The following is a 13,076-nucleotide window of genomic DNA, read 5'->3' as shown; positions in this document are numbered from 1 at the left end:
TTGCCTGATTTTGTGACTGTGTGTATGCAAGATGTATTTTATAGATGTGTTCACATGTGAACTTCAAAACACCAAAGGGTGGAAACCATTATGAAGCTTGTTGACCCAATGCCATAGTATTAAAACATTTCAGACCTTAGTTTTTCCACTAACTTTGTTTTACATTTTGATTTGCAGAAATTATATGATCAGATTCTAACTCCTAATGCAGTTACCGACTCACTTCTCTATGGTTATAATAAGAATATCTCAAATACAGGTTTTCTATTAATACTGTTGGAAAAGTTTATTATTTTCAATTTTAACTCATTATATTAAGTATTTCTGTCCCAGTACAAATATTTTTGTTTAGATATGAAGATAGTTTTATTGTGTCACTCTATGTATATATTGTGATTTTTCTAAATATTATGTTACTTCCTAACCCTTTTTACTACTGACCTTCGAAAGCACTATTTACTAATTTATTCTTTTTTTCCCATCAAAAAATATCGTTTTACTATGTGCCTTTCTCTTACCTTACAACATAGTTTGGATCTATACAGTATTTCATTTTTATATAAAAACACTGTGCTTATCTGGGAATAAACATCAATAAAATAGTCACACTCAAAATTTGATCTAGTGAGCGTTAAGTATAAGATGTACACAAAACAAAACAAAAACCAGAGTAACAAGGATTTATCGCATACACTCCAGAAAAAAAATAAACAAATATCAAGACAAAATCTTTAGCTGTCATTTTTTTTTTCATAACTGTAGTGAATTTTAAAACTTGAATAGCAAGGGTTATTAGCAAGAACTTTTAAGGTTTCTAAATAATTAACCACAGTTCGCTTTAAAAGTTAAAGCAAAGAGTAAATGAAGTATGCATTACCAATTTTTTTCTGAAGGTGTAGAATTCTAATGGCGTTTAGTTTTAGCTTAGTTAGCTGTTTAACTAATGAAGAGCAGGCCTCATATGAAAATCCACATTAGCATGCTTGCTGAGTGCTCCTGTATTTCTTTCTGAATAGTCCCTTCTCTGGGGGCTGTTCCCTTTTCCAGGATATTGTTTCATTGGGAATTTTCTCATTTCTTGACCTATTGTGTTTCATAGAAAAATGTAAATAAATAAAATAAAACCATAAGATGGATTCACTCCTAGAGATAGAATTTAAGCTGAAGTAGAATAAGAACTGGAGAGGTGGGGGTACGTATAAACATCACCTTATTGGTGTGCTTTAAATTGGACATAAAAGACCAAGTTTGGGGAAATAAAGAGGGTAGTAGTTGGTTTCAGTATTGATTGAGGTAGTGAATGACTCAACAGTGCACAAGTGAAGATGCTCAGAAACAGTATACAAGCTGATCATAACCAACAGTAAAATGTAAAGAAGATGGGAGATATGTGTGAATATTGAATTACATTTTCCTTGCGTTTGGTGTAAATTTGGTTCAGCTGATACTATGTTTGCAAAGCAATGACATTAATTTTGTAAGGACAAGGGGATGAAAAACACACAAAAAGACCATGATGTTCTTTTATTGTCTTTTTTTAAGAAAAGTTTTGGTATGAGTTGAAAATTTTTAAATTTTAAAAAATGTGTCAATATCATTTAGAATCAGAAACGTAATTTGAAAGTAATGTTTCATTCCCTTAGAAAAAATTATATGAACATGTGATTTCTGTATGTTCCTAATAAATAGGTTAATGCCATTACTTTTGCTTCCATCTTAAAATGACAAGCTGAATATTCAAAAAACAGGAAGAATAATTCAAGAAAGAGAAACTGTATGAGAATGAGAGATGTACTAAATCCAAAAGCAGATGGAGAAATAGCCCTTCTAGAAAGAGACAATTGCTCTGTTTTTACAGGAAGGAAGAGAGAATTTATATGAATAAGAAAATAACTGGAATTCTGGAATTAGACTTAAAGTATGTTAACAGTGTAGATCTTAAAGTAATTTTTCACTTTTTTGCTAATCTTTTCAAAATTGTCTGTAGTGACCATAAATTGCTTGTGTAATTTTAAAAGAGAAAAATAATCGTATTTTAAAAATTTCCTACTCCTAATCTCATTTTGTTAAAAGTAACCTCAAATTTTCCAGTGCCAAATTAATCATTTTTGAAATTACTAATTAAAACATATTTAAGGAATCATTTGATGTTCAAAGATATTAAATGGGTATGTTTGAGGTCACTTTGATGATAGTATGTTTTGTTGTTTTTTTTTTTAACTTTGGAAATGGTGTACAGATGCTGTAATTCTTAAGTCATCCTTCATGCCTGGATGGTTACTACTTGTCCAGTAATAGTTTTGAAAATAAACACCTGCTTTAGTGAGGAATGTCTGCATCTGTTATGAAATTGTCTAGACCTTTGTATCAGCTAAAAACAATGACTAAAAAAACAAAAAACAAAACTTAAATTCAGATTCACTCTTGATGTAATAATATTCTCAAGATTCCGTGTTGCCTTTTAAATCCTCTTTTCTGACCCAGCCACTGTCATTTGTCCTTTCAATTCTCTGCATTCATTCATACTTTATTTGTATAAATAAAATTACATTAACTGTAGGGTTAAAATAGGGAAAAATACATTTTGAAAAATTCAGGTATTCTTTAATTGAAACTTGGATGTTATAGTGTGTTTATTCAATAGTAAGTATAATTTTTCAAAAGATGATAGCACTTACCCATGGCATAGTAGCGCCAGCATGATCATGGTGAAGATGATACTTGTTTTCCGAAGTGTGTCATTGAATGTTACGTGCTTGATGCTTTTATACTTTCAAATTACAACTGTGTTCAATCATTTATTTTGAAATGTTCTGTCAGATTGAATAACCTGCAAAAGTAAAAGGTTTTATTTAGCTGGAAAGGTCACATTTTTCTTCAGGGGTAACAGAAATTACAGTGGTTTACAGCATGTCTTCCATACTTATTACTTCAGTATACCTGAATATTTTTCTAGAAATGCATGTTTTTAATGAAATTAGTTGTTTGTTTTCTCTAAGTTTGACTCAAATATTAAAGCAGTGCATAAAGTGAAAACAGAGCGAATTTGTTCAAGATACCCATTTCCTGGATACTGTTGAGCCTGGATTCCACTGAAAAGACTGCTGAGTCCATTGATTTCTGCCCTCTCTGTATTATTTTGCACTTTTGTATTTTTGGTCTATAGTATGTTAAAGTATAGCTGTGATCGTGGGTAGGGGAGTGCTTGCACATGTCCAGTAACAAGTCGTCCCTTCAAAAGTGAGGAAGAAAGGAATGACTTTCATAATTATTTCTGTTATTGAGAGAAATAATTAAGTGGCTGATAGTGTTGGGCACTGTGTACTTTATAAATGATATTTCATTACATAATCACATGAAATTACATGATTACAGGTGAGAAAGCCAAGTCTTAGAGACATTTTTACTTTCTCAGAGTCAAAGCTGGGAAAGAGAAAAGTTAGGATTCAAATGAACTCTTTGACTCTGCAGCTTAAACTGTTAACCATAGTTCTAAACTACTTCCCCCAGTGTGTTAATCGGAAAAAAAATATTGGGATTGTTAATCTTTGGGTGATGGAAAGGGTGGAAACTTTAGAGACCATCACTGGCAGGCTTTGGTGTAATACCAAAGCACTTATTACCAGTTGACCATCTCCAGCTATGTGAATTAGTTTGCTATAGTCAAAAGAAGCAAGCTCAAATTTTGTCACTTAAGCAAGGTGCAGTTTATTGGTTTTAGCAAGATGAGCCTGGTTAAGCTAGAATATTATAATTATTTGTGACAAATACAGCAACCTTGACAGAATCATTGATTCATTATATTATTGAAAAAACAGTAATAAAATGACTTCTGTGGCCTTGGCCCTGTACTAAGCACCTCCACCTTTATTTTAATGTTTTACCATCATCAGTTTCTAACTGCTACCTTCCTAGTACAAAGTCACCGTAACACCGTCCCCCTGAGAGCTGGGTCCCTGTGGCGGCCTGTAAACCCTGCTCCTGCCTTTGCCGCCTTAGAGTTTACTCTACATGTAGCAGCCACCATGATCAATTTAAAACATAAATTAGCAGAATGTCATTCCATTAACTCATATTCCTACAATAACTGCCCGATTTTCTGAGAGTAAAGGTTAAAATCCTTACCCTGGTCTGCAGATTCATAAATGTTTTGCCGCAATCTCTTATTCTCTTAATTTAATACTCTTGTCTCCTTTATTTCCTGTGCTCTAATTACATCAGCTCTCACTGTTGCTGAACACAGCAAATGTGTCAGGTGGTGGGAGGTGAGTGCATGAGGCTTAGAAGTGATTTAAATAGCTGTGAGGGATTATTTTACCTAAGAATAATTTTGTCCAGTTATTGGGATTAGGCCATTTTGGATAATAAATCTGCATTATTAATGATAGACATTTATCTTTATTCTCTCTCTTCAATATATGTGTGTGTGTGTGTATATATATATAATACATATATATATGTATTTCATAACTTACTATATACTAGGATGCTTGACAGATTGGAAAACAAAATTGGTATCTGGAGTTTTTCTAGTGGGATGAGAAACAAAATAGGTAGACAAATACCTAATGCATCAGATATTGTATAGGAATTAACTTGGAAGAAGGTTATGAATTAGGAGTAGCTGTTTTATAGAAAATAGTCAAGGAGAGCCTTATGGATATGGTGGCATGTGAAGAGAAAACAAAAATGAGAAGGTGACTGATGGAGACTACTAGAGGAAGCATTTTCCATACCGATGTAAAAGCAAATATAAAGACTCTGAGGCAAGTGCATGCTTCATATTTTCAAGGCAGAGCAAGGAAGCGAACATGGCTAAGGAGTGGAGATTGAGGAAGAAAGTAGTAGGACCTGAGTTCTGAAAATCAGCATGGGTGGATCACAAAGACCATTATAAAAACATTGCCTTTACTCTGAGTGAAATGGGGGAAGTATTTAAAGATTTGACACAGAGGAATGGCATAATTTGAGCTACCCTCTAAAGATTGCTATGGATACTATTCAGGGTCAGTTTGCAGGAAGTCAAGAACAGAAACAGGCTACCAACAACATAGCAAAAAGGACTATGGGCGATAATATAGATGAGAAATAATGGTGGCTCAGATCAGGGGAGTGATACTGTAGAGGTGAGGAAAGTTAGGTTATTGGTTTTGAAAGTAAGCTACCAGGGTTTGCTCAATGGTATGGATGTGGAAGAAGAAAAAGATGAGTCAAGAATGACTCCAAGGTTTTCAGCCCTCACTAGAATATAGGGTTTCCATTTACTGAGATGGGGAAGAGGGAATTGACTATCAGGTAAACTTACAAGGATGTTCAGGCTACAGAGTAGTATAAATAAAATTTGGAGTCATTAAAAAGTCCAAGAAAACCTCCAACATAATCTATTTCTTGGATATATGAGTGTTTAATTCATGATAATTCATTGAGCTGTTATTTTTTTCCCTGTGCTTTTATAGATGTGTTTTATATTTAAAATAAAAACCGTTTTTAAAAAAGAAAGAGAGCAGAAAATGGCTCTAAAGGATAGTATATTCTAACACCTTAGAGATTTTCCCTGTACCTAGCATTTCTGTTCTTTGCCATGCTGCCCCTTAGTTCAGGTCTTTTGTCATCTTTACCGCAGACCAGAGGTTGGCCAGCTTTTCTGCAAAGGGTTAGATAGTAAATATTTTATAGTCTGTAGGCCAAAGATTCTCCATTACAGCTGCTCAACTCTAATATTATAGCATGAAAACAACCATAGATAATATGTAAATGAAAGAGTGTGGCTGTTTCTAATTAAACTTGAATTATGGATATTGAAATCTGAATTTAATACTATTTTTTACATTTCATAATATCATCTTTTTGATATTTTTTTGAATGTTTAACATGTAAAGACCATTTTTAGCTACTGAGCTATACAAAAATAGGCAGTGGACCAGATTTGGCTTGCAGGACATAGTTTGCCAACCCTCAGCTTAAACTATTTGACTTATTTTCTTACTGGTCTCCCTTTCTGTACTTAATCTCCCTTTTAAATTGTTCTTCACACTGTTCCAAATATTTTTTTCTATAACACCAATGTGATCCTGCAATCCCCTTGCATGAGAAGTTCAGGGAGCTGGACAGGAGCTGTTCAGGCACAGGCTGGGTGAGAGAGTTCAGGTAATTCCCTCCACGAACAGGGAGCAGGAAGAGCAGTGCAGACAGGAAGCCGCATGGCGCTTCCAGAGGTGTTCATCAGGTGCAGCCCTGGGCTAGAGATGACGTGAAGTTGCTGGAAGGCTTTTCATGCCATCTTAACATTATGTTTTTTTTTTTGTTGCTGTTAAGTTGTTGTTTAAAGATTTTTAAAAAGAAGATGTGTGGATAGCTTTGTTTCAGAAAAAAAATCTATTACCCTTAGAAACTAGATTTTTAAAAGATGACCATATTAGAAACTTCCTTTCAGTGGAAAGGGTAGCAAAATCTGAATTGCAATACGTTAAATAAAAAAGGTGAGTGAATTTTATACGAAAAATAATCAGTACAAATTTGCATTCCTAAATATGTGTACATGTGTGTGTGTGCACACACACACACTACATACATACAAATAGATATGGATGTGCAAATATATTTCAAATAAATACATATGCTAGGGAAGTACTACAATGTGGCATGAACACAAGCACTAGGATTCAAATCAGGAATCCACTTTTTGCTTTACATTTACCATCTACATAGGATGGGAAATTTAGTCAGTTATTTAACCTTGACTTCTACAACTAATAACATTAAACTTAATGCCAGCTTTCTGCAATTCAGATCAATATCTGCATGTTGTTGACTTATAATAGATTCATCTATTTATGACTTTTATTATACATTTATACAAGTTATACTTTCATGTCTTCTTTTTCCAGTAGAAAGATACTTTTTGTCACATTGGAACATTTTTTACCTACTGGATATTGCCAGTAAAAGTGGAGGCTGATCATTATGTTATATACTTCTGATTCTGTTTTTTAATCTTGTTCAATTTTAGCCTTGGCTCAACTGTGCAGTTCTCTTGTGATGAAGATTATGTCCTACAGGGTGCTAAGAGCATCACCTGTCAACGGATAGCTGAAGTATTTGCTGCTTGGAGTGATCACAGGCCTGTATGTAAAGGTAAGGAAGTCTTTAAAATAAAAATGTTCTCAACACATTTTAATAGTTTGAACTTTGCTCCATCAAGTATAAATTCAATTGAATCTTTGAACTCTAATGAGTCTTTAAGGAAACACTTAGCACATGGTGTTTAACAATATTTATTGAAAATCTGCTATATGTGAACCACTATGTTCAGTTCCCAAGGAATTCCCAACCTAATTATCATAGAGCAAAAGACTACAACTTAAAATGTGTGATACAAGGCATTGGTAACTTTGTTGACCATTTTCTTAAATCACTGAGTACCCTGTATAGACGATGATATGGATGACACAATTACCATAATTCTGTATCCCCTTACGATTTGTTACTTTGATTGCTTATGTTCATAGCAGTGAAGGTGGAGCATAGGTTCTACATTTAGTTATTTAAACCAATACAAATCACTGAGTGCTGTAGCTTTTCATATTACCAATAATTACAGATAAGATTTACTCTCACCAGCTTTCTGCAAAATAAATATTTCCATATAAATTTAATGAGGCCCCTTTTTCTGAACTTCATTAAGCTGTGTTTGAAAATGAACACCCTACCCTATCCTACTGGTACTCTTGGTTGCTTGTTTGTTGTTATTTATTTTTGTATAGTGGCATCTCTGCATGTTTCAGTGTCTTAGCACTCAAATTCTGTTAGCTTTTCTTCTCCCTTAGGGAACATTTTCACTGAGTCAGTGCACACACCCTGTGGATCCTCTCAGATAGAATGAGGGTGACATCTGGGGAATAGAAGGGACAAATTTGAGAGCTACTGTAAAGAGAAAAAGACAAAGTAGTTGACAACTGGCTGGATGGAAGGAGAACGTGACAAGAAAAAATCAAAGGTGATAATCAAGCCTATGAGAGTAGGAGAACCTTATGCCGTGAATTTCTATAAACAAACTAAAATTGGAGTTGTGTGGAAGATTATCCACAGTTATTACAAAGTTGTTACCATTGGCTTCACTTTTTAGGCAGCTAACTCTGGGCCAGGCATTGTACTAACTACTGCATATACCCCGTCTTACTTAAACCTCAAAACAAACCAGTGGAGGCATTATTATCTCCGTTTTAGAAATGAGGGATGTAAGGCACAGAGAGATCCTGTCACTTTCCCACGCTCAAATGCCTGAAAAGTAGCAAAGTCCTTAAGGAAGACTAGTCATAGAATGGGAAGCAACGCCAGATTCAGAACATTAAAGAGGGAATAGGCAGTGATAAAATGGAGCAACAGGAATATTCATTCTACTTGACAGTGACAACCCAGGGGAAGAAGAAGAGAGAATCTAGATTGTTTTCCATAAAACTTTCTGGTCACATCACAGATAGATGTTTATTCATTACTTTTCTCATGTTCAAAATCTTCTTAAGGTGACATATAGTTCAATGGCATTAAAAATAAATAAATAGTAAAATGGGGATAATGAAAAAACAAGGTAAAATTGTTAGATGATCCTAAACAAAAGCTTATGTGCAAGTTGGCACACAACCTTTAAGAGTGGTTTACTTAGTAGACTTAAATATGACAGCTGCCAGAGAAACCTGACCAGTTTACATGAAAACCATTGTTTATGAAGTACAAGGATAAAAATAACACAAAAAAGCCAAATTTTCACTAGCTTTGAGGTCTGAAATACATTGCATTGTTTCTTGTAAAGTGGAAACTGATTAAGTATTGTGGGAGTTACTTTCCCCAATGTCCCAGTGATGGATTGAAGAGTAAACTGTGTAAGATTGATTTCTTATAGCATACTCCAGTTAAGACAATTTACGGTTACAGTGTACAACATAGTGAAGCGTGTCCTGCTTTAGTTTTATATAAATTCGATGTGTGCATTTTTTGTGGCAGAAAGAATGTGAAAAGAGAGGGTAAGGTAAGAAAAGGAGATAATTTATGTGGGAACAGAATCTCACAAATGAGAAGTTATAGCCAGATCATGGAATTTAAGGCCTATGTAAAGTAAGATTGAGACTATACACCATCTGTTTTTTCATTCCAAGATCCTCTTTTCAATAAAAAGAATGAATCATATTTACTATGGTTATAAATTGTTCAAAGACAGAAGTAATGTTGCATTATTTGATATTTTCATAAACCCTATTTCATAGACAACAGCTCTATACTGACTTAAATCTTAAGGAATATTAAATGTTAATATCAATGTTAATATATCATTACTTTTCTTTAATTCCAAGTTAGAAAATATATATAATATATATATTAATCCATTCAATATGTATTTTATATATACATATATATATATATTCATTCACTTATTCAACAATCATCGTTAACTTATTCAACAGTCATCAGTCATTAGCTAGGGTATATAAAGTTTTCATGTTCAAGATTCATATATGGATACAATTTTATCTAAATTTTAAATATTTTCTGATACTAATCATTTATTTTATTTGCTCACTGCATGCGAGGCATATGTGTGTATAGTTTATAAAGTACATTTTGCTATTAGAAATTACTGGCTGTGATGCTGGAAACAGTAATGGAGGGAACATGCTGAAATAGTAATTGAAGTATTAAATGACTATCCACTGTGAATCTGAACAAAGAAGAGTTTTCATGTCTCCTGGGTGCTTGGACAGAATAAATATGCTTTTTTTGAGACAGCAGCATAAATAGCACTATCAGTGCACTGCACCTTTGAGAGGTTATTAATATAGCTGCTGTCTCTGTAGTGCATGGTTGAACAATCAAGAAATGGTGATTTTTACAGACTGAAAGTTCATACATAGCAAATTATAAATTCGAAGAAAAAGAGCAATTCAGAAATTAATATTAATGGATTTTATACAAACTCAGACAATAACCTTTATTCTCTAAATGGGATATGTATACGAGGTGTTTGCCAATTTACGGCTATGGAAACAATTATTTCTCTGTTGGCAATGCAATAGATATCCAAAAGCTGGATAAGCTTATGCAGATAAGCAGACTTATACAGTTGAATGGTATTTAGATTTCTTATCTACACAAGGATTGTTACAAAATGTCAGTAGTTCTTAGGGAGTTAAGAGTTTGCCTGAGGGTGGAGTGAGGTAATCCATGTAAAAGCACTTGGTATATGGGCTGAAAAACACTCAGTGGGTGGAGGTGGTGGTCACTGGGATGCTGCTCCTCATAACTGTTAACTCTTCTGATTTCCAAAATTATCCATAATTTGCCTCCATCCAGTTGTTTCTTTAACTCTTACCAAAAGTTTATCCTAGGATTTTAATACTGAACATAACTGCTCTCCTAATTTTCTTGTCTGTCTGACCTTATTGTGAATGAAAGCACACATATTAACCATTTCCTTCCTATCTACTGAAGTCTCATTTACTTTCTCCAAAAATTCCTTCCTGTTTTGATTATCATTTATCCTCCCTTCTTTAACATTACTCCACCTTAACTGTCTTCACCACACAATTCAGCATTTAATTCTCTTATTTTTGGCAGTGGTTCCTAATCATTTCCTGGGCATATACTTGCTCCTTCAACCAAAACCACCCCAGAAAGGATAAAATAATCAACACTCCTAAAGTTTTGGTTGTTGCCAAGAAGACAGTTACCAGGGTGGTCTGTCCATCTATTGCCTTTGATTAAGCAGAATGATCAAGATGAGATTCAATTCCTTTCTTCATATACAAAGTAAAAAATAGGTATACAATTTACACGACAGATAATTGCTGACCAAATCTAAGAGCTATGGTCCTCATTATCTAGAACTTATTCAGGGCTTTAGGGGTTTTACAGCTTTCAAAATGCTTTCACAAGTTTTAAGTTCTGGCTTATATTTTATTCTTCTTCACAGTGTTTAGCCCAGTGACCATTATGCCCATATATTTATGCATATGATATTGCTAAATAAACATTTTGAATATTTAATTAATTGTAACAGTTGAAGAATATAGTAATGTTCTGATCATAAGCATAGAAAATTGTACTGTTACAAGGCTTCCTGTTATACAAAAGCAATTAGACAATTTTGCCTAAGAGCAAACTAGAACCTGCTGAAATTTATCAACCAGAAACACATATAGCAGGTGTTTTTCTGTAGTTGTTATTGATGCCTTCTTAGTTTCATGGAATAATGTTACAGATGAGATGATGCATAATAAGGATGATATTAGTAATTAATAGAGTGGCATATGGTGAAGAGGATAGACAGATCCTCTAGTTATGGATATTTATCATACATTCATGTTCCTTGATGGTCATTTTATTTCCTAAAAACAATAGTTAGAAATTTATTACATAATTTTGATAAACAAAGAACTTTTTCTGAGTCGTGACAATGAACAATTTAATAAGATGGCATTTATGTGTTATTTAATGGAAACTTTTAGTGATATGTTTATGTATATAATTTACAATTCAAACTAACAACAATTAGAAATTTTACATTAAATAGTACCCTTCCAACATTTGTTTGGAAATACATTACACACATCTTGCCTACCTCCAAATTATTAGAAAAATATGCAAATAACAAATAAATATTTTTGTTTCTTGGGGGAAAAATCTCTATTCCAACTCACCCATTTCCTGGGAGTATTACATTGTTCATCTTGCTTAACCTTTCCTGGGCTTCACTTTGCTTTCTGATAAATTGTGTGCACAAGGTGGTTCCTATGGACGTCTTCTGGTTGTAAGTTCTAAATATTCTTAAGTACAATTACTGCTTTTCTAAACTTTAAGACATGTTAAGGTTATTTTTAATTCAGTGTTTGTCTGCTCCTGCAGCCATAGCAAAAGTATCATAAACTGAGTGGCTTATAATAGCAAACATTTATTTCTTACAGTTCTGGAGGCTGTGAAGTCCATGAGATGTCTGGTCAGAACCAACTTCCTTACTGTAACCTTCAAACTGTAACCTCACATAGTAGAAGGGGTGAGGGAGCTCTCTGGGCATTAATTCATAAGGCCATTAATCCCATTTATGAAGGCCGCACCCTCATCATCTCATCACCTCTCAAAGGTCCCATCCCTAATACCATCACATTGGGGGTTAGATAGGATTCAACATACACATTTTTGGGGGATTCCAAATATTTAGTCTATAGCAATGTCCTTTATCTTTGCAGGCAAAGTGCCTGTTTCAGTTTCTGGCACACAACAGGCAATAATACATAATAATAATAATAATAATATCTAGTTAACTGTTACTAACAGAATATTGTAGTTCTCTATTACACTGTATTTTGGGTAGCTGTTTAAAAAGATAAATGTTGCTTTTACTTAGTGCCAAAACTATGGTTGTCAATCATCAAATTGCTTCAAATTTGGATTTAGAGTCTGTGGATCTTTTATACATCATTTACTGTTAAAATATAATTTCATATTAAGGTAAAGGACTATTTGTGTTCATACATTTTCTTACTATTAAATGCCCCCTTGAATCGTTGACTTCAAATAATGTATCTTTAGAAAAATAAGTGATTGTAATATGATTTTTGATTCTGCTATATTCTAAAAGAGTTTGAGAGTTTTTAAATGGAAAATAACCTTTTAATACTTAAAATTATTCACTAGCAACTCTAGGTGAGTTAGGACAGAAACAACTCTTTAATTTTAGCATATGTAATTTTAAAGGCCTCAGGACTTGAAATTTAGAAGAGATAAAGTGGTCTATGTCATTAACAAAGTACTGATATCTAAGGAAATAAAAATAATAATCAAATAAGCAGCAAATGTTTTAGTAGAACTAAACAACCAAAGAAAAACCTGAAATGTGTAATTTTTATGCAAGGATGAACAAATGGAAAACTAATGAAATCAGAACAGGGAACTCAAAATTTGTAGGAAAAACTACCCAATTGAAAGGGAATTTCAAAGAATTCTTAAAGAGAGATGACTTTTTTGTACGTTTGAGGTAAATCTGTAAGATCCCTCAAAAATTCTGTGTAATGTAGAAAGCATTATTT

The 13,076-nt window shown here is 33.4% G+C and overlaps 1 protein-coding gene across 5 annotated transcripts in view; it reads left to right on the top strand.

The window, feature by feature from the left end:
* CSMD3 (CUB and Sushi multiple domains 3) overlaps positions 1–13,076 on the top strand; it is a 1,174,595-nt gene that overhangs the window by 526,134 nt on the left and 635,385 nt on the right. For all 5 annotated transcript variants that reach the window (XM_073229983.1, XM_073229982.1, XM_073229981.1 and 2 more), the window contains one exon: positions 7,010–7,134. In XM_073229983.1, coding sequence (XP_073086084.1) covers positions 7,010–7,134 — 125 coding nt within the window. The remainder of the gene's footprint in view (positions 1–7,009; positions 7,135–13,076) is intronic.

The sequence above is a fragment of the Manis javanica genome, chromosome 2 (assembly GCF_040802235.1).
Source record: "Manis javanica isolate MJ-LG chromosome 2, MJ_LKY, whole genome shotgun sequence".
Classification (NCBI taxonomy): domain Eukaryota; kingdom Metazoa; phylum Chordata; class Mammalia; order Pholidota; family Manidae; genus Manis; species Manis javanica.
The sequence above is the reverse complement of the archived record's forward strand: the minus strand, read 5'-3'. Positions and strand labels throughout refer to the sequence as shown.